Raw genomic sequence first — 21,921 nt, 5'->3', positions numbered from 1 at the left:
AGAGAGCCCGATGTGGGGCTTGAACCCATGAACCATGAGATCATGACCTGAGCCGAAGTTGGACACTTAACCAACTGAGCCACCGAGGTGCCCCTGCCATTTTCTTTTAGATTCACAATCCATCTGAAGCTAATATTTGTATATGTTGTGCAGTAAGGAGTCCGTTTTTTACCTCCAAATAGCATCCAATGCACTGAGCACTATTTATTAAAAAGTCTGTCTTCCCGCATTTCTCTGCACTGCTGCTTCTGTTATAAATCACTCTGTATATATACATGGTCTATTTCAAGCCTTCTGTTTTGTCCACTGCCTACTTTTATATGCCTATGCCAATACCACACTGACTTAATTCTTGTAGTTTTACAATGGCTCTTCATATTTCCAAGAGTAAATCTTTATATCTTTTTCATCTAAATGCCTTGTCCTTTTTATTTCTATATGGATTTTAGAATCAGCTTCTCATTTTCCACAAAAACTTTGAATTTTGATTGAGGTTGCATTGAATGGTATCATTTTTTTTAGTCTCATTTTCCCTTTATTGCATATGGAGATTTTCCCCATATACAATTATATAGTCTATGAATAATGATATATATTTATTTTCTTTCCAATACTTGCAGTGTTTATTTCTTTCTCTAGCTTCATTACACTGGTAGGACCTCTAGTACAGTGTTGCATAGAATTGATCAGTGTTTATTTCTTTCTCTTGCCTCATTACACTGGCTAGGACTTCTAGTACAGCGTTGCCTAGAATTGATCATGGTGGCACTTTCGTCATCTTCCAGATCTCAGAGGAAAAACTCTTAACGTATCACCACTAATATGATGCTTGCCATAAGTTTTTATGTAGATACCATAATCAGATGAAGGAAGTCTCCCAAAACCTGGCTGGGTTTACCTGGGCTCTCTCTTCTTGGAGGACCCTGAACTCCAATATCTATCCCTCTAATTCTTTTTTTTAATTTTTTTAATTTCTTTTTTAACGTTTATTTATTTTTGAGACAGAGAGAGACAGAGCATGAACGGGGGAGGGTCAGAGAGAGAGGGAGACACAGAATCTGAAACAGGCTCCAGGCTCTGAGCACTCAGCACAGAGCCCGACGCGGGGCTCGAACTCACAGACCGCGAGATCGTGACCTGAGCCGAAGTCGGACACTCAACCGACTGAGCCACCCAGGCGCCCCGTATCCCTCTAATTCTTTGACGTAGGGACTCTCAGAGGCTCTGCTTAGCAGTAGGGTTGGAAGAAATTGCCCATCCCACCATTACCAGGAGCCTGCTGTTATATTTTGGTGCGTATTTACCAAGCTCTCTCTTGAACTGAAAGCTCTTCCATTGATAAGAATCTTTATTACATCTTTACAAATGGGATTGATTACCTGAAAAGCTGGAAATCAAGCTTCTAGTCTTTTAGTAAATGTCTTTGTAATTAATTTAATGTTGCTTCCAGACTATTAAAAGAATTTTAAACAAAGACAGCACAAAAGAAGTAATGCTTCTAAATGGTTTTCTGAAAACAGGTTCAAAAGAGTATTAATGGTTCTGCGGATACCTTACCTGATACCTTACCTGATCTGCCAGTTTCTCTGGTTCTGACTTCCTTGATTGTGGTGGATATTATTGAAAAACTCAGGATATATTCTCTTAGAAGGTTGCAAAAATGTAAGTATTCTTTTAAATGTAAGATTTTTAAAAGTTTGACATACTGTTTACCTTTCTGTCACCCATTTATCTGTTGACATGTTTATCATACCTTTTCTTACCTCTAACATTACAGTTAGAAGATTAGAAATGGAGATATCTAAATATAATTATTTTAAAAACTACTTTGATAGCTAAATAGTTATTCTTATTTGTATTTTGGTAGTACTGATAAATTAATAAACTTAGCAAATATTTAATAAGAAAAACCTTAATGTTTACTCTAGCAAGAAAATAATCTAAGTAAATTATTATAGATTTAGATTTTTAGAAACCTTAAAACCTTTCAGTTTAGATGAATAAATATAGTTTTGGATATCTTTGATAGAAATTAATGTGACTACTGAAGTTATGTCCTAGAGAATTATGTGTTTTTAATTGCAGATTGTCAAAAAGCTAAAGATCACACTACCAAAACCAAGATATACCACATTCCTCCAAAGGGATCAGTCAAAACTAAATATAGGTTGGTCTTAAAAAAAAAAAAAAAAGATACTTTGTTAATTGAGTATTTTGTTCAGTTGGTCTTAAATTTCTTCAACTTTCACTTAATTTCATGTGATAATTTATAATATGTGTATGCTATCGTTATTGGATGACCAAGATTTTATACGTGAAGTGGGTAGGTTTTGTCGAATCACTTCCTGGTGGGGTGGATGGGTTAAAGCGAGTGAGTCACAGGGGAATTCTGGAGAGTAATAGAAATGATTCCTACCTCCAGGAAGGAAAAGACCAGAGAATCACTTATGGGTCATGAGCCACCACCCTTCCGGTCACTCTTACTCCTCAAATTGAAAAATAAAACTGAGCTGGAGGCCACCAGGAAATCTGAGATTCTGAGCTACATATTTTGCACTTTGTCCTTAGGTGGGAGACGATGGTTGTTATGTTTAACATAACACAGGTGACAAGGTAGCTAAGGTGGCAGGCAGCTAGTGGCCATCTAATGAGGAAAAGGTACCCTCAAATTACATCTGCCCTCCAGAGTCCAGGGTATTTATTTCAAACTGAGGAGATTTGGGAATTGCCACTTTCTTTGCTACTTCTCTAGATTCCTTCTCAATGCAAACCTATCTTGAAAATGGATTGTTTTTAAAAATTCTTCCGTGTTAATAACCTTCCATGTTAATGTGAACATTCTGTGTAAGTTCTTAGTGAACATTCTCTCTCTTTTTTTTTTTTAACGTTTATTTATTTTTGAGACAGAGAGAGACAGAGCATGAACGGGGGAGGGTCAGAGAGAGAGAGAGGGAGACACAGATCTGAAACAGGCTCCAGGCTCTGAGCCGTCGGCACAGAGCCCGACGCGGGGCTTGAACTCATGAACCGCGAGATCGTGACCTGAGCCGAAGTCGGACACTTAACCGACTGAGCCACCCAGGCGCCCCATGAACATTCTCTTTTTAAAAAAATGTACATGTAAGGGCATCTGGGATCAGTGGGTTGAGAGTCTGACTCTTGGTTTGCCTCAGGTAATGATCCCAGGGTGGTGGGATCGAGCACTGCATTGGGCTCCATGCTGAGTGTGAAGCCCACTTGGGATTCTCTCTCTCTCTCTCTCTCTCTCTCTCTCTCTCTCTCTCTCTCTCTCTCTCTCTCCTCTGCTTTTCTCCCCTGTTCTCGCTCTATCTCTGAAATAAAAAATTAAAATTAAAAATGTACATTACATTTTTTGGAACAAGTTATATTTTAAGTGATGAGTTTGGTTGTTAAAGGAGAATTTTCTCTGTATCCAGAAGTGACAATGACACTGAGCATTGACACAAGAAAACCCCAAAGAAGTCAGTCTTGGAGATAAGACCTGAGAACATTTTATACAATTGCTTTTTCTTATTTGAAGAGCCTCCTTCTTGAGCTCTTCACTGCCCAAACTTGAGCAGGCTAATGTCTGGTTGAATAGCTCTACCCTTTAATAAAGTCCCACTTTAAAAAACTAGCATTCACTCAAAACACCTTTGCAAATATTAATTATACACGCATTTAATTTTTGTACAAGCTTTTGAACTCAAATAGTCCCCTTTACTTATTTTAAACATGCATACTAACAAAATGGATTATGTGAGCTTTGAATTTAGGGAGTGTTATCATTTATCCTCTGGAACTTAATACATAAAGTCATAAACATGTAAATTGTAATATGTGAGTCTGAACATAAACCAGTAGGCTAAAAATATGCTGTTGTTGCATGTGGTACTTTAGAATCCAAGAGGTTGGGTAGGGGTGGGTGGTGAACGAGCTTTAAAAACATTTGGCTCCCTTTAGAAAAGGTTGGGAAAGGTAATATATTGTGCTCGGTCCAGAGAGTTTGAAAGGCATACCCATCGGTCAACTTGTAACAGCCATGATCCTATAGTAGAGGAAACTAAGGTAATCTGCAGTGCTTGGATTTATGGACCCCCTTGTGCCATCCCATCCGCCTTAATTCCAAGCTACAGAAGCTTGATCTTTGTGTAGCTTTTCCTTTACTAAAATTTTAAATACAAGTTATTCTATATTTTTAAAAAAAAAGTGCTCATGCTTAAAGCAGGCTTAACGGGTTCAAGGAGTCCTTTCCACTAACTTTCTATTACCAGTTGAAATATCTCAGTATCAAGTGATGATCATGTCAGCACATGTCCATACATTATTTCACATAGCCTGGGCCTCACACGGGAATATTTTCTGGTACCTAGATCTCTGATGCATGGCAGTCTCGCAGATGTCATACCTAATAATGGCAAGTCCCAGTCTTGGGAACAAATAGTAAGAATACAGTGTATCGCCTGAATGTTCCCAGCTCATATTAGTATGTGGGTATTTCTATTTGAATTTTATTAGCTCAGTCCCAACCATTGAATGACTGGGCCCCCATCTTTCTTCCTCTTCCATATTGTTCCCTCTCCCAGAACTAAGGTGAGTCTCCTGTGGTCTCATTTATTGGTCCAGACTACTGAATATTTCCTGCTCCTGCTTTTTTTCCATTCGTTATTCTTACATACAAACAACTTGGCCTGCTATTTTCCCACCACTCTTGCCTGACTCTGTGTTCTAAACACTTTTCGTCCTGCTATGACTTGCCTCCCAGGGAATATCCTAGTTTCTCCTTACATCAGTCTTAACCTATATTGTCTGAACCCCAAATCATGGTCACTATTAGGTTCCCTTTGCCCCCACCCAGATTCCTTAACCTCCATAAAAACCCGCGAATGCAAACAGACACACAAACAAGTCAATGGTTGGACGCAAAGTTTCAGTTCTACCTGTAGGGACGCACTTGAACAGCCTAAGCTTGCCTCAAGCACCATGTTATAAGTGGTAGAGTAGAGTATCATAGTTAAAGTACTATGGGGCTACACGTGAAGAAATATTTTATGTAAGGTGTCGGAGGTCAGAAAAATACTAAAGGGAATATCTGGGATTTGTAGGAGTTTAGGCAGATATGGTGAAGAAAGCTTTCTACACAGAAGGAAGATTGGGCCTTAAGAAACTCAGGACTGCATGTAATAAATGGGCAAAAATAACCAGTTGGATTTCACAGTCTGAATGGAAAAACCTATTGTTGAGGTGAAAGCTGCCTTCTTAAAACCAGCCACTGTTTGTTTCTCAAGTAGTAAACTTCGGAAACCTACAGAGCGGATTTGTAGGGGTCCGTGGGCAGAAAGGGGAAGCTTAACCAGAGTCACTGGTGCTCCAGTTCCTACCTGAACCACATCGGCATGGCATTGGTTTGTGTCAGATTTCATTTGGGAAAAAAAAATGGTTCTTCTGCTAAATGTCTGAAAACCATTAATCTCGGACCTCATTTAGATTCATAAGCTGTGGCTTTCAGTACAGGGCAGTACGGTATCTCAGGTGGCCAATTCCCTACTTCTCCAGCCCATGGCTCTCTGAGAATCGTGATGCTGCCCTACCCAGAGACCAAGTGCACCCTCATCCAAGGTCTTGTGACGGCTGCTGTTTTGGGGATATGATACAATGCTACACAACACGCTAACGTACACCACATTACAGCAATGCAGGTAGAGCAAACCCAACCTCGTGGGGCACACACAGGTTTTGAGGCCCAATACGTATGAAAAACCAGATCCATTTTTTAATATTCCAGTTTGAAATTGTTTTATTTCTAATGTTTTCTGTTTCCCCCAAATACATATTTATTTTAAAAGATCGTCCAATACTCATAAGCAAAAAAAGAAGAAAATGGAAATCCACCAGGATTCTATAAACTACAGATTGATAGCTGATACCATCATCAGGGGCATGCTTGACTCAAGGAAACCTATTTTGTATCTTTTTTCCTTAAAAATATGTGGTGGTATCATCGTTTTTTATTAGTTGAATAGTATCCCATTATATTAATGAACCGTGACTCATTTAGCCATGAGTTTTTAACTAACCCTGTTGTTGGACAACTAGATTTTCTTTTTTCCTGGTTTTTAACAACTGTTCTATGACTCTTGTTCAGAAGTAAAAAGGGTTGCAGAAAAAAAAGGAGAAGGATGTGGTGAGAATGAGCAGGATGATGTGGTTTGAGTCGAGCAGTGGGGGTGAGCCGTATGTACGGGCGCACAGGCATGGCTGGTGCAGGTGGTCGGTGTCTGGGGGACCCGGTGCTGTGTATGTGAGTTACAAGCCACTCCGAGGTGACCGGCCAAGCAGAGGCCGGGGACAGAGAGAGTTAACTGTCACTGGATGACCACAGAGTGTCCTCGGAAGACCCTGAGCATCTGCACATGCCCAGACTCCTTGGCAACGACACTTGCCAGAAGAAATGGGACTATTGTGGGCTGGCTGCACATGCAGACGAATACGGGGCGGGGGGGGGTCCTTCATAGGGGATTTTACAAACGGGCGTAGCACGATGGTTTGGCTGCCTTGGGGGTATGTGCACAGAGACGACTTGCTAGAAGTGAGATCGACAGGCTATTTGGGCGGAAAACATCAGAGCACTGCGCACGAGGTGGTTTCCACTGTCACATCAGTAAGAGGTGCCAGGTACGATGTTGGCAGCGTAAGGTTTTCAAATAAATCTGCTCGCAGTGGCCCCGGTCCAGTTCCTACTGTGTAGTGTTCTTAATACCCAGACACCTGGGCCAAGGGCCGCAGGACCTCAGCAGCCTAGATAATTACTTCTTTAGGTTAAATGCCTAGGTGTTGCAATTTCTGGCTCAAAGTGTATTCAAGCTTTAAGGCTTTTGATATGTGTCCTTCAAGCAAACGACCCCCTCTAAAGAATGCCCTGCTTAGCATCTAAACAGCAGTGTAAGAAAACACCTGTTTCTCCTCAACCTTGTAACTTTGGATAATTTGTTCCTTTTCATCTTTGCCAGTTTTATAGGCAAAAAACGGTATCTTATTATTTTAATAATTTCCTTAATATAGCAGTTGTGTTGAGCATTTTCTTGTGGATTTCTTGGCTGTTTGTATTTTTAAAACTCATATATTTATGTCCTTGATCTGTTTTTCTGTTGATACGTCTATTCTTTTTTGTTGTTTTTACTCCTGGTTCATGAGTTCTGTAAATAGTAAGGCCATTAAATTTTGCCTGTCAGAAACGTAGCATATATTTCAGTTATTTGCCTTTTAATTTTTTGATATAGGAAATTTCCAATTTTGACATACTCCATTCTGTCACTATTTCCCAGATGGAGTCTGTCTATGGTGTTATGCTTTAAAAGTATTTTTCTCACTCCAAGGTGATATAAATATTTACTGAATATTTTCTCGAAACTTTCTTACATGTAAGTGTTTCATAAAGAAAAGAAGTTGGATTCTCTGTAGGATATAAACTCATTAATTTACATGCACCCAATCAATCAGAAATGATAATCAGTGTATTTCTTCCCTTGATCTGGCAAAGCTTTTAGACCCCTGCCTCTGTTGTATTTCTGTCCATTTCTTCTGGCATTTCCAACATAAAGAAAGGACTTAATAGAGCACTTTAAAAATGTCCATGCCAATCATAGCAACACCTGATAAACTGAATCAGGATGGGACTTGGGCGTACTTAGATTTTTAAAAACAAAACCTCATTGGATTCTTGGCATGTAGCCCCAATTAGGAACATTGGTTTTCACTTTGGCTGCCCTTTCGAATCACCTAAGAGACTTGAAAATTTTTTAACTCCCAGACTGAACCCCAGATAATTAAAATCATAATTTTGGTGGGGGGGGGGGGGGGTAGGGCCAGACACATGTGGTATTTAAAGCCCCCCAGGTGATTTAGACTTGTGACTATGATTTAATGTGTGGGCAGAAAGCAAGCAGGGGCTGTTTACACCTGTTAATGCCTAAAAGCCTTAACTAGGAACTGTGAACTAGGAAGCAAAGTTACCTGCAGAGAGCAGTGTGGAGGGACAGAGGGAGAGAATCTGTAACAGAATGGGTAAGGTTTGGAATAACTGCTCAAGGTCAAGGACAGGGGGATGGAAGGATGACAGAAGCTTAGGGTTCAGTGAAAAGGGGAAACCAGGAATTTGTCCTGGGACCACTCGAGATTATGAGTCGATCGTTCTTCCATTATGAGGATCATTTCTTCAGTGATCCTGAGAAATCTGGGCATTGATGGTAGAAAAGATGGAACTGTAGGACTGACCCAGGTTTAGGAGTCTATAGAGCAGGAATGGAAGGAGGAAAAGGAAGGACCTATTACTTTCTTAGTTATTCCTTCTTACTTAGTTAACACAATTTCTTAAATGAATGACGGTGATGATTTTCATCCTTCTAAGCTATTTCCAGTGAATCATGGACCGCCTGTGAACATACTTGTACACGCGAGGTTAGTTTAAGGCCTGGCATCCGTAATTTTTAAAAGCTTCACAAATAGTTCTGATACCCACCCTGTCTCAGAGACCCTGGTTGTAGGAAGTATTGGGAAATGTGACATATAGCGAGTTCAAAGCTAAGAGCCCAGATCCAAATTCCTAAAGGAATCTGCTTTCCAGATTCCCTCAAAATGGAACTCAACACTTTAACCAAAAGGAATATAAGAGATGCCACAGACAATCAAGGTGGGGGGGGGGGGAGAGGAAGGGGGAAGGATGCTGCTTTTCTCTGAATAAAATGAATGGCACTTTGAGTTCCCCTTTGTTTCTTTTTAAGAAAAAGCTTATTATACAATATGAGCCCCGCGTGTGAGCTGGGCTTCCATAATGTGTTTTGCAATGTGTTTAGAGAGTACGTATGAGGAACACTGTGTTTCGGGGCCATGCCAAGGAGGGGAACTATTTCCTTTCATACCCTCCGTTTGCTATTTAGAATAAGGAAGTTTCAGAAAAGTAAGTTAGTTCTAGGATTTTCCCCGCCTTCTTAAGAAACAAGTCGTTATTTACCAGACCGGCCTGAGAGAAGGGTAGAATTTCTGATTTATACCTTCTAATGAAGTACCAGCTGTCAGGATTAGGTCAGTGTGTATTGGGCCAGAGACTATATTGTAGCCATCCTTGTGCCAAAAGACATAGGACATCAAGTGCTGTCACATGGTGACCCTTTGATTAGGACAGCTTTACATGATTGTAACAATTTGGCATTTAATCGGTACTTTCTTCCTACACGGGGCAGGGGGAGGGGGGGAGAGGAACAATTTTAGTATACAAAGTGAGATTCTTGAGAGTTGCAGGAGATTTTTCCCGAGTAAGTATTTTAGGGAGGCTGATAGAAATAAGGGGAACATGAAGAATTCAGCATGCATTACTGTGTCCTAGTACCAAGACCCGTTCCTCATATCATTATTAATCAGCAAATGTTATGGCCCAAGGTTGAAAGTAAAGGTACAGGTCACTGTTTTTCAAGTTCTAGATTTCCTTGTCTTGGAGTGAATAGAGTAAAATAGGTTGTTGAGCTGACGGTCTGCATAATGTGCGGAAATCTTGGTCGTTTTGTGTTTACATCATAGGGTCCTTTGTATGGAGCACCATTTTGCTGTGGGTCCGCTAGTTTAGAACCCCAAGCCCCCCTGTTTCTGGCCGGGGGTGGTGTTCTTAGCGTGTTTCCTGCGAACTCACAAACCCCATTCTTCTCGGAAGCACACATCTGCATTTTTGTCCTCTGACTGGTGACTCCTGCCCCTGCCGGTGCCTGGGAACCCTTTGAAATGTCTTGAATCGGGCTGCTGCTTGTGCTGTCTCCCGCTGATGTGTGCCCCAGTCCCGCTGGGCGATGCAGGGGACACGTCGCACCAGCGGCTCCTGGGCCCAAAAGCCATGTGACGTCTTCTCTCACACCTGAGCTGCTCAGGTGCCTGGGCTGCCAGGACCTCCGAACATCCTCCAGAGCTCCTTAGCTGAATCAGTCGTGTGGGCTCGCTTGAAGTGCTCTCTCCAGGACCCGGCCAGACAGCAGTCTTCATGGAAGACCTTGTGCAGAGCTCCGGAGTCCTTCTTCCTGTTGAACGGAGGGTGGTGTGTGCTTGGGGGCCTGGCTGTCATGTTTGGGCTTGCTCGCCTTGGTGTGGATTTCCCCAGCAGGATGCCCATTGCTCCCTTATGTCACCAGACTCCAGAACAGGAATGTCTCCTGCCTTCTATACAGCAAATCTTTATGGAGGATCTGTTACATACATACCAGGTGCTCGGCCAGGTCCTAGGGGTACAGTGGGGAGTGAAAACAGCCTCTCTTTTCATGGAGCTGGCAGTTTAGTGGATAGAATAGCACATCAATAAACTTCACTAGCAAATGCACACAATTAAGGCAGAGGGAGTGCTCTGAAGGCCAGAAACAGGCTCATTCCCCTATGTGTTCATTTTTGTCACCCGGCTTGGGTTCGTGCTGGGATTCCAAGCTTTGGTCTGTACTCAGGTGCTTACTAGTAGAGGCATTTCAAGCCATTTCAAAGCCTAGAATTATTTATATTTGGAAATAAGATAACTATATGCTTTTTAGCATTTTACTTTACTATTTATGTTTTATTGAAATATATTCAATATTTGTATAATATATAATTGTATATTGGTACATATCATATACTTATAATTGTCCATATAATTAATATACTGTAATGATTCATTGTTACATTATTATATATAATATATATGTCTTGTCCAGATGAGTCTTTGAACTAATAATGGAGGGGAAGATGGTCTTTAACCTATCCAGCCTTCCAGCTGCTTTAGACAAAAGAATTTTCTTAATACTTTACATTGCCTAAAAATCCAAAAATGATACATTTATTTGTTCCCATGCCAGGCAGGGAACTGGCAATGAATAGGGCTTTTGAATGTACTGGAAAACAGTACAATGCTTTTTCTAAAGAACAGTCCCTGGGCTCTTCCAGAATTGATGATGGTTTGAATATTTGTCTTGAATTTGTTATTATTATGAATTATTATTTGGTGAAGATTTGCATACCATTTGGAACACAGATAGGAGTAGGCTGGTCAGTGTTGACACAGCTGTCCCTCCAGTGGGGGTGGGGAAAAGCCCTGCTTTGTACCATTCGCCAATGTATCTGGTGTAAGTATTCCTTCCGCGACCAATTTCAAGCTACCAAGGTGATGTCACTGACCCCTGACCATGGAATTGGGAAGAGATGCATACGATTGGCTCATTAGGTATTGCAAGCTGTCTCTGCCTGCCTAGGATATATCTGTGGGGTAGCATTTTGATTCATTGTGATCCGAACAGGCAAGTATGCAAATTAAACCTTTGACCTTGTTAAGGCTCTGTAGTGTGACACAGTTTCTCAAACTTTTTGACAGCCCTTCCCCCCACCCCACCCCCATAAACGGGACAGTGGGTAACAGTGTAACTATAACCAAAGTTTAACAAACTGTGATCACTTTTACTATTTACTGTATTCTGATATTTTCTGTTCTATTCTAATTCATTTAATTCATTTGTTCTATTCTAATTCATTATTTAGTGATTGCTACATTAATTTATAATATGTTATATATATATATGTATTATATATATACATATTTTAACGTTTATTTATTTTTGAGAGAGAGAGAGACAGAGCACAAACAGGAGAGGGGCAGAAAGGGAAGCAGGCTCCAGACTCTGAGCTGTCAGCCCAGAGCCCGATGCGAGATTCGAACTCACAAACTGTGAGTTCATGACCTGAGCCAAAGTCGGACGCTTAACTGACTGAGCCATCCAGGCGCCGCTACATTTGGTATATGGAAAACACACATGGCTGTTTCTATGTGTCAGGCGCTATTTTAAATGTTTTATGAATATTGACTTGTTCAGGCCTCATAATCACCCTGTGAGGTGGGCGCTGAGTTTCATCATTTATTACTTGGCCATGAAGTTGCTCACTTGTCTTCCAGACCTCAGATGTGCTGCTCAAAGGAAGCAAACTATACATAGTGCAGTTGAGCTTAGTCCGTAGACTGTGTCAAAATAACGATGTATGTAAGTGCCCTGTTTGTATTTTAATTTATTACATTTTTTCCCTTTGTCTCCAAGACTATGACGAAAAGTACTTTGTGGTGCTTAATATGCTTTAAAATATTTGTAATGACTATTAATTTTCTTCTTTGCTAAATTTTTTTTCTCGAAATGTTATGTCTAAATCATTAGCATTTCACTTTCTCTAGAACACTTTTCTCTCAGGAAAAATAGATTTTGGGTGGGGCATCTGGGTGGCTCAGTTGGTTAAGCACCTGACTGCAGCTCAGGTCATGATCTCACGGTTCATGGGTTCGAGCCCCACGTCGGGCTCTGTGCTGCCAGCTCAGAGCCTGGAGCCTGCTTCGGATTCTGTGTCTCCCTCTCTCTCTGCCCCTCCCTGCTTATGCTCTGTCTCTCTCTCTCACAAAAATAAACATTAAAAAATTTTTTTTTTAAAAATAGATTTTGGGGACTGTTAATCAAGATTAGTCTTATTTTTTTCTGAATAGTTGTTTAATTTGATTTTCTGGTTGCTGTGAGTGGAATAACAGTCTCATTTCACAACAGCTGCCTCAGTGGCCTTGAGATCCTCTTTGCTGATGTCTTCATGTCCTTTCTGGTTCCTCTGCCTTCCACTCTCCATCTCTTCAGCAGTTTTCCGTTTAGCTTAGAAGGAAGTCTAAACCCCTTAGCATGGCCCATAAGGTGCCACACAGTCTGACTCTGCCACTGATAGTGTAGCTAAGAGATCAAGTTCTGATCTCCCTCCTTGCTAGCTGTGTGACCTTGGAAACAATTGCTAATCTCCCTGTGCCTCAGTTTGTTCATCTTTAAGGTGGGAATTTTTCTAAGGATTTAATGAATTAATGCATTAAAAGGGCTTAAAACAGTGCCTGGTAGGTAGAGAGCACTTACTAGGGTTCTAGAACTCTCCTCTTCTTCCCTCTCTGCCTCCCCAACTCCTCACCAAACTTTCCCTCTTTCAGTGATTCTGGCTGAAAAATCTTTACACATGCTCTTTCTACAATCTGGAAAGTTCCTTTTTCCATTCTTCACCGAATTCATTCCTACCTATCCTTCAGGTCTCTGCTTAACTGTCACTTCTCAGCTGAACCTTCCAGACCTCCAGTCTCATGCAGATCCATAGGATAGTCTCTCATCAAAGAACTGACCTTCCTTTTAAAGCCCTGCCACATTTTATTGATTTATTTTTATTTATTTTTTATTATTTTCATTTAAATCCAAGTTAGTTACCATATAGTTTAATAATGATTTCAGAAATAGAACTTAGTGAGTCTTCACTTACATGTAACACCCAGTGCTCATCCCAACAAGTGTCCTCCTTAATGCTCCTCGTCCATTTAGCCCATCTCTCCCCTATCCCCCACCCGCAACCCTCAGTTTGTTCTCTGGACTCAAGAGTCTCTTGTGGTTTGTCTCCCTCTCTGTTTTGATCTTATTTTTGCTTCCCTTCCCTTATGCTCATCTGTTTTGTTTCTTAAATCCCACATATGAGTGAAATCCTTTCCTTCTTTTTGATTGCCTAGTAATACTCCATCATATATACATACCACATCTTCTTTACCCATTCTTTAGTCGAGGGACATTTGGACTCTTTCCCTACTTTCCTGCCACATTTTATGCTTCTGTATTTATTGATGTGATCACAGGTAACAGCATGGTGAAGGTGGGACTCTCCCCACATTAGTTGCTACATCATTCTCTATGCCCATTTGAAGCTTGGTACAGGACTCTACATAATCTGTCTGCTCATAACAGACGATTGGGAGCCTGACTCGTGCATTATTAGTATCAGCCTCATTCCCGTCATGTTTTTAGGTGCCTTTCCTTATGAATCTCTCTTCTTTTATTTCTTTTCTATTCTCTGGATACATGCTCACTTTAGAAAATCCTTCCCTACTGATTTGTTATGTGGTTCTTAGGTTTTCCCTGTAAGCTATCCAAACCTTTTGAGAAACAAGTTGGAAATAGAAAGACATCGGGGCGCCTGGGTGACTCCCTCGGTTAAGCTCAGGTGGTGATCTCGCAGTTCGTGGGTTCAAGCCCTGCATCGGGCTGTGTGCTGACAGCTCAGAGCCTGGAGCCCACTTTGGATTCTGTGTGTGTGTGTGTCTCTCTCTGCCCTCCCCACGCTCGTGCTGTGTCTCTCTTTCTCTCTCTCAAAAATAAATAAAAACAAACAAAAGAAATAGAAATACATCAGTGTAAAAAATCAAGTAAAACGGATGTGCGCTAGCCACTTAAACATTTATCTGTGATCAAAATTACATTTTCTTAACTCTTTAGCTTGTGCAGTGAAGACAAAAAGTTCTTTTGGCAACTGGCATTAGATGTAGGGAATGACACAGAATGGATGCCACTTTCTCTTTTTACAGGGAAATGTCAGCCTCTAAGAAAGCGAGTTGATCTCTTTCTTCGTGCTTATATCTTTTATGGATTTTGCCAAAATATGTGTCATTTTGCCCACAGTAGAATACTAACAACAACAAAAGAATTCTAGCTGTAAGCAGAAATTTTAAAAATAGTAATTTGGAGGGAAACTAATCACTGAGCCAAAAGGTATTGGGTACATGCAAGTTTACATTGCTCGGGGGCAAATCTGTTGTCCTACTCTTAGGACCATACAGTGCCTTGGCTTCTTCAACACCACCTTCCCTTCTGGGAGGCCAGCAGAGCTCTCCAGTGGACAGTTGTAGTTCTTCTCACGTGGAAAGAGGACAACAGAGTCCCTGTACCCCTAACTATAACCTAGTCTCTGTTGAGGTTAGAGAGATAGGAAGCTCCCAGCCCAATTTCGCCAAATACACATGGACTGGGACCTTCGTATTTTATTAGAAATGAACTCTTGAGGCGCCTGGGTGGCTCAGTCACTTGAGCATCCGATTCTTGATTTCAGATTAGGTCATGATCTCACGGTTCATGGGTTCAAGCCCCATGTCGGGTTCTGTGCAGACGATGCAGAGGCTGCTTGGGATTCTGTCTCCCTCTCTCTCTGCCCCACCTCCCCCCTCTCAGAATGAATACAAAAAAAAATTTTTTTTTTAAAGGAACTCTAGCTAAGAATTCATTGTTCCTCCCACGGCTCTTATCCACAGATATTAAGATTCTTACTGTTTAAAAATGTTCATGTGTCGCGTCTAAGATTGCCACTTCCTGGCATTGATACGATGCTGAATTTACAGTCCTCCTCAAAAGCCTAAATTATACACTGCACTATTTATGTTGACAAAGGAATTTGAATTTCCATTCAGACAGTTTTATCTATTTCAAAGAGAGTTCTCCAGGACATGACATACTCTAAGAAACATAATTTCCATGTAAGTTTTTTCTTTTGTAAAATGAGAGGTATAATTGATGCCAGTGGGCATCTGAGTTTAAAAGAAAGATAATTTTAGGATTTTTTTTTAACGTTTTTTATTTATTTTTGAGAGACAGAGAGAAAGCATGAGCAGGGCAAAGGCAGAGAGAGAGGGAGACACAGATTCCAAAGCAGGCTTCAGGCTCTGAGCTGTCAGCACAGAGCCTGACATGGGGCTTGAACTCACAAATGGTGAGATCCTGACTTGAGCCGCAGTCAGCACTTAACCAACTGAGCTATCCAGGTGCCCCAAATTCTAGCAATATTAAAATAATAGTAATTAGTATATAATTTTCTTTCTTACTTGACTATTATTTATTGAAGTGATATTCATGCTACTGTCATCTAAACTTGGTAAAGAAATTTCTAAAGGTGCCATCATTTATTTATAAGTGATTCATATCAGAAGTAAATGGGGGCGCCTGGGTGGCTCAATCGGTTCAGCCTCTGACTTCCGCTCAGGTCATGATCATACGATTCGTGGCTTTGAGCCCTGTTTCAGGCTCCGTGCTGAGAGCTCAGAGCCTGGAGCCTGCTTCAGGTTCTGTCTCCCTTTCTCTCTGCTCCTCCTCCACTTGCACTCTGTCTCTCAAAAAATGAATAAATGTTAAAAAAATAAATAAATAATATTTTATCAAGAATTTAGATTTTTTTTTAGTTTATCAATTTACTCAATTCACACTTAAAATTTTAAAGTAGTTAGTTATATACAAAGAAAACCAAGGTTTGTCCTTTAAACAACTCCTATTTAAAGTTATCAAATATTTTATTAGTCATTAATCATAATAAGTTATCTCTTTTAAAATGTTTTCACCTCAATATAGTTCAACAAATTTTTATTGACTTCATGTCTTTAACCTTTAGAGCTATGCAGTCTAATGACTCCTTTAAATTTTGTCTTATCAAGTAATATGACAGCTCAGCATGTTGGCAATCTTTCCTTAAGACCAGATAAATTCTTAGTAAAAAAGAAAGAAAAAATGGTGCTTAACTAGATAAATGTTTGAAAAACAATATGCTACACCTTTCATGTCTAAAAACCATCATGAATACTGGTAGTAGGTCTTGAGATTTGAGGATCCCTTCATAATTCCCCAACCTCAACACCCATGTGCGCACAGAAAGGCACGTGCGTGAATGTGCACACGTGCGCACAAACACATGCGCAATGTGATATTCATGAGAAAATATCCTACTTATTCAAATGAGCGTTGCGTTGATCAGGCATAGCCTTGTGTCCGCAAACAAACTGCTTTAGTCTAGCCAATTGCCCTGACTGTTTCAAAAACTTTGGGGAAAGAGAAACTTAAAAAAATATGGGATTCAGGGGTGCCTGGGTGGCTCAGTCTGTTAAGTGTCTGACTTCGGCTCAGGTCATGATCTCACAGGTCTTCAGTTCGAGCCCTGCGTTGGGCTCTGTGCTGACAGGTCAGAGCGTGGAGCCTGCTTCCAATTCTGTGTCTGCCTCTCTCTCTGCCCCTCCCCTGCTCACGCTCTGTCTTTCTCTCTCAAAAATAAACATAAAAAAATTAAAAAACAAACCAACCGGGGTTCAAAGTGGCACCCTTCACTAGCACATTGGTTAAACATTCCCTCTTAGCACCAAACTCCAAGGCCGGACATCTGAGTTGTAGTGATCCCTGTGGCCTTCTTATAAAAAAATGACAACGTTGGACCATTGGACTTTGATTTTATGATATTTGCATGTTTTATAATTAGCACATGATGTTTTGCCTCTAGGCAGGTGATAGCAGCCATAAAGTTGAGAGGTTGTCACTTGGGGTCAAACAAATCTGGGTGTGAATTCCAGCCCTGCTCATTACTAACTGTGTATTTGAATTCCGTTGTCATTTAACCTCTTGTATACTTTCTATATTTATAAAATGGGATAGTAATGTCTATTTCTCAATTTTTTTCTGAGGATTAAGTGAGATTATATGTGAAAGTGCTTAGCTCAGTAACCAAAAATGGCTGGTACTGTGAAATGATAAAACTGACTTGGGATCCATATCTAGAAAAATACAAAAACATAATCTTTTTCTGTCATTATGGTGCCTATTGTGATCTGAAGTTATGTGTGTAAAACAGACCTCAGAAAGAGAAGGCTTACAATTTTATCTTATTTTAAATTTAACTAAAAAACTGAAATTTAAAAATTTACATAAAGTTGAAGTACAATTTTCATTTACATAAAATTAAAAAAAATTTTAAATGGCCATGAATCAATTAATTTCTTGCAGGTAATGAAGTTACATATATTCATACAACCACTTTGCACCAAGTAAAAACCGTGATGGACCAAGTGAAGCAAAAGGAAGAAAATACTTCGTCTCCACAGCCAGCCAGGAGGACCGAGGCATCACAGCCATGGGGACAAAGCACACAGAGCCCCGCTCCAGCGCTGGGAGAACCCCAGGAGCCCTCCTTCCACTCGGGAATCCTGGGAACCATGTCCCATCAGGACTGTCGTGCCCAGATCATCCTGTGGAGCTTTCTGCTGTGGTCTGACACCATAGAAATGGTGCGCGTGGCTGGCCACCCTGCTGTGTATAAGTCAGGCTGGCTATACCCAGTCTACATATTCAGTTTTATTTCTCTCCTTCGGATGATATTAACTCCTCAGAACCCTCTTCAGAATTCTCTGGGCGTCTTTCTCCAAGACTTACCCTTTATTTTTATTAGACTTAGTTTAATCATTGCCCTGGGAACTATCACACCCGTATTGGGCCTTTGTAAAAACATACTAGTGACTCTCTCTCATGTTTACTTCAATTACTTATCCAAATTCAGAGCTTTCTCTACCTTTGAAATGTCTTCATTTTAAAAAGAAAATGTCATAGGGCCACCTGGGTGGCTCAGTCGGTTAAGCATCTGACTTCGGCTCAGGTCATGATCTCATAGCTCATGGGTTTGAGCCCCGCGTTGGGCTCTGTGATGACAGCTCAGAGTTATAAATTTTTGTCCTATGGAAAGAAATGAGGAATACATTGTAGAGAATAAACTGTTTTTAATAAGGGTAGCTTATCGCTTTTTGAAAAGTATATTCAACTGATGTTAAATTTAAGCAACGTTTTATTCTTATAAGTTAATTCACCTGGATCTCTAGAAAATGTTAGTAATTTTAGTTAGTTATGTATACTGCACTTTTTCTAAAAACACTCTTCATTAAAGCCTTAAAAAAATTAGAACATGTTTTCCCACTAAGTCCAAGAATGATATTTTTATCATTTATATAAATTAAAGAGCATTGCAAGAATGAATTAGATAGAACTATTTTTTTTAGAAAATATACCTGATGTTATTGAATAAGTTTTAGATTATACTTGAAAAAATTTGAACGGTAGAGGCACTTGGATGACTTTAGTTGGTTAAGCGTCCAACTCTTGGTTTCGGCTCAGGTCATGATCTCACAGTTCACGATCTCCAGTCCCGTATTGGGTTCTGTGTTGCCGGTGCAGAGCCTGCTTGGGATTTTCTCTCTCTCTCTCTCTCTCTCTCTCTCTCTCTCTCTCTCTCTCTCTCTCTCTCTCTCCCTCCTTCTCTCCCCCTCCCCTGCTCGCCCTCCCTGTCTCTCTCAAAATAAATGAATAGGCATTTTTAAAGAGATATAAAACATTTATTAAAAAATGTTTTTGAGCTGTAGTTTTAAGGTCTCCTTCAAACATGGAACTATGTTCTTTAATCCGCTGTGGCAAGCGACTTTTATGTAATTGACTGATTTCAGCATAAACAGCAATTCAGTTTAACAGATGTTTGGTTCAGTTTTAAGGCATAGCCCTTTGCTCATACTGAAGTACTAATATACATATTGTTAAATGTAATGAAGTCTAGGTACATCAGTAACACCTAAAGTTTTATCATAGAAAGAGGCCATAAATTGAAGGTGTGGATTTCAAAGAATATTTTATTTGTGGAATTTCATACCATCATAAAAATAGTCACAAGCCCTGTTTAAAAATTTTTTAATGTTTATTTATTTTGGAGAGAGAGACACAGCATGAATGGGGGAGGGGCAGAGAGAGAGAGAGAGAGAGAGAGAGAGAGAGAGACAAGAATCTGAAGTAGGCCCTAGGCTCTGAGCCGTCAGCATGGAGCATAATGTGGGGCTGGAATCACAAAGGGCGAGATCATGACCTGAGCTGAAGTCCCACACTTAACCAACTGAGCCACCCAGGTGCCCCACAACCCTGTTCAAAATTAGAAGTTCAGGTTATGAACACAACAGCAAATGCATCTGTGCTGTATGTGATAATATATACTGAATGCCTTGATGTGAAGTAATTAGATGCATAATTATATCATTTGTCTTCACGACTTGGTGACACTTGTGGATATTCAGCTGCCAGAACGATTTGAGAGGCTTATGTGTGCAGAGTAATGTGTCAAACTAGCCAGTCTCTTCAATGATCTGTGGCAACAGATACGGTAAGAATGGATAACAGAACTTGCATGCCAGCCCTTGTCTCCGTCAAAGTCCCCAATCTCGCAGATCCCCTATGCTTTATGGGTTTTCCTCCCACTGTAAGAGGTCTGTTTACGCTTCTTTAAAAGCTTAGCTTCTGGCTTTATGGCTTTGGGTAAGTTCTTTGACCACTGTAAACCCTAGTTTCCACATCTAAAACAAGAGCATAATAATCTTACCTTAATAGGTTAGAATTGTACTTTAATAGGTTGACGAGGATTACATGAGATAGGAAATGCTGTCATTATATTGTCTGGCAAACAATAATAACTTGATAAACTAAGTATTTCAAATGTGCCACATTAACCATTTTATTTATGAAAAATAATATGTAAAATCTCAAGGTCACCTTAGGTTATAATTTTTCACCAAGTAGTATGAGGTCCAAAAATGAGCAATCTACTGAATATACGGATTAAAGTTGACATGAGTATTCACTCGTCAGGCATTTGATTGTCCCTCCTGAGTTCTTATAGTGCTAATTATAGTGCTCTATTAAGACTTTATTTGAGGGTTTACTTTTCTGAGTTCCCCATTAATGCTTAAATTCCTTAAAGGAAGTCCTGATGGTGTCTTGTGGGTTTCCCTCTTCATCTGTCAATCCAACAGGCACTTATGATACTTAGAACTCTAAAAAATTGAGAATTGAAATAATCTCTTTCAAATTATGCCATGATAATCCTTTTTAATTAAGAAAAATGTGTAGGTGAAGTAGTTGATTCGTAATTTTCTTAAATATGAAAACATTTGACATACATTTATATTTATCTTTATATTGGAATTTATAGAGTGACCAGTGGTCAGACAAACTCTAAAGTATTACTTACTGGAATTTAGAATGTGTTATGTGTTTAATAGTCGAATATGGATATACCTGGCCTACTGGGAGGTCACAACGCTTTATACAAACAGTAAAGAGATGTACATGTAGAGGAAAATTATTGAGTAACAATTTAATATTTTATTTCAAGAGTATACACATGTTTATAAAGTTCAAGTCTATGATAGTCTTTCACTTCAATGCCTTTCAGAAGTTTTAATTAAAAAATTTTTAAATTGAAGAATGGTTGGCATACAATATTAATTTTAGGTATATAACGTAGTAATTTGATATTTTATATACATTAAAAAATGATCGCTGTAATGAGTCTAGTTACCATTTGTCACCGTGAATAGTTATTACAATATTATTGACTATATTCTCTATGCTATACTTTATATCCCCATGACTTATTTATTTTATAACAGGAAGTTTGTACTTCTTAATCCCTTCCACCTGTTTCATTCATTTTCCTACCCCTTCCCCTCTGCCAACTACCAGTTTGTTTTCTGTGTCTAAGAGTCTGTTTCTGTTTTGTTGTGTTTGTTCATTTGCCTTATGGATTTTGCATGTAAGTGAAATCATATGGTATTTGTCCTTCTGTGTCTGATTTATTTCACTTAGCATCATACCATCAAGACCCACCCTTGTTGTTGCGAATGGCAAGATTTCATCCTTTTTATGGCCGAGTAATATTTCATTGTATACATATTACTTTCTTAAATATATGACTTTTAAAAAATTTATTCATGTATTGATGGACACTTAGACGGCTTCTATACCTTGGCTATTATAAACAGGGCTGCAGTGAACACAGGGTGCATATATATGTTTGAATCAGCATTTTCATTTTCTTCTGATAAATACCAAGATGGAATTGCTGGATTGTATGGTAGTTCTATTTTTAATTTTTTCAGGAAGCTCCATACTGTTTTCCATAATGGCTGTACAATATACATTCCCACCAACAGACAGGTAGGCTCCTATTTTTCCACATTCTTACCAACACTTGTTATTTCTTGCCCTTTTGCTACTAACCATTCTGATTGGTGTGAGGTAATATCTTACTACAGTTTTGATCTGCCTTTCCCTGGTTATGTTCCCTAGTGACGTTGAGCGTCTCTTCATGAGTTGGCTTTTCACCTGTTTGCCACTTGTATGTCTTATGTCTTCTTTGGAAAATGCCTCTTCACCTCCCTCCTCTGCTCATTTTTTAATTGTTTATTTTTTTGATGTTGAGTTGTAT

The 21,921-nt window shown here is 39.7% G+C and overlaps 1 protein-coding gene across 2 annotated transcripts in view; it reads left to right on the top strand.

Annotated features, from left to right (window-relative positions):
• Positions 1 to 21,565, top strand: part of TMEM236 (transmembrane protein 236) — a 53,508-nt gene extending 31,943 nt beyond the window's left edge. The window contains exons 3-4 of one of the 2 annotated variants that reach the window (XM_058681787.1): positions 1,521 to 1,662; positions 17,634 to 21,565. In XM_058681787.1, the coding sequence (XP_058537770.1) occupies positions 1,521 to 1,662; positions 17,634 to 18,217 (726 nt within the window). In that variant the 3' untranslated portion in view covers positions 18,218 to 21,565. The remainder of the gene's footprint in view (positions 1 to 1,520; positions 1,663 to 17,633) is intronic. The other variant, XM_058681786.1, reaches the window with a different exon arrangement.
• The last annotated feature ends 356 nt before the right edge of the window (positions 21,566 to 21,921 follow it).

The sequence above is a fragment of the Neofelis nebulosa genome, chromosome 8, assembly GCF_028018385.1.
Source record: "Neofelis nebulosa isolate mNeoNeb1 chromosome 8, mNeoNeb1.pri, whole genome shotgun sequence".
Taxonomy (NCBI): Eukaryota; Metazoa; Chordata; class Mammalia; order Carnivora; family Felidae; genus Neofelis; species Neofelis nebulosa.
Note: the sequence above shows the minus strand (reverse complement) of the source record. Positions and strands in the feature narration are given on the sequence as shown.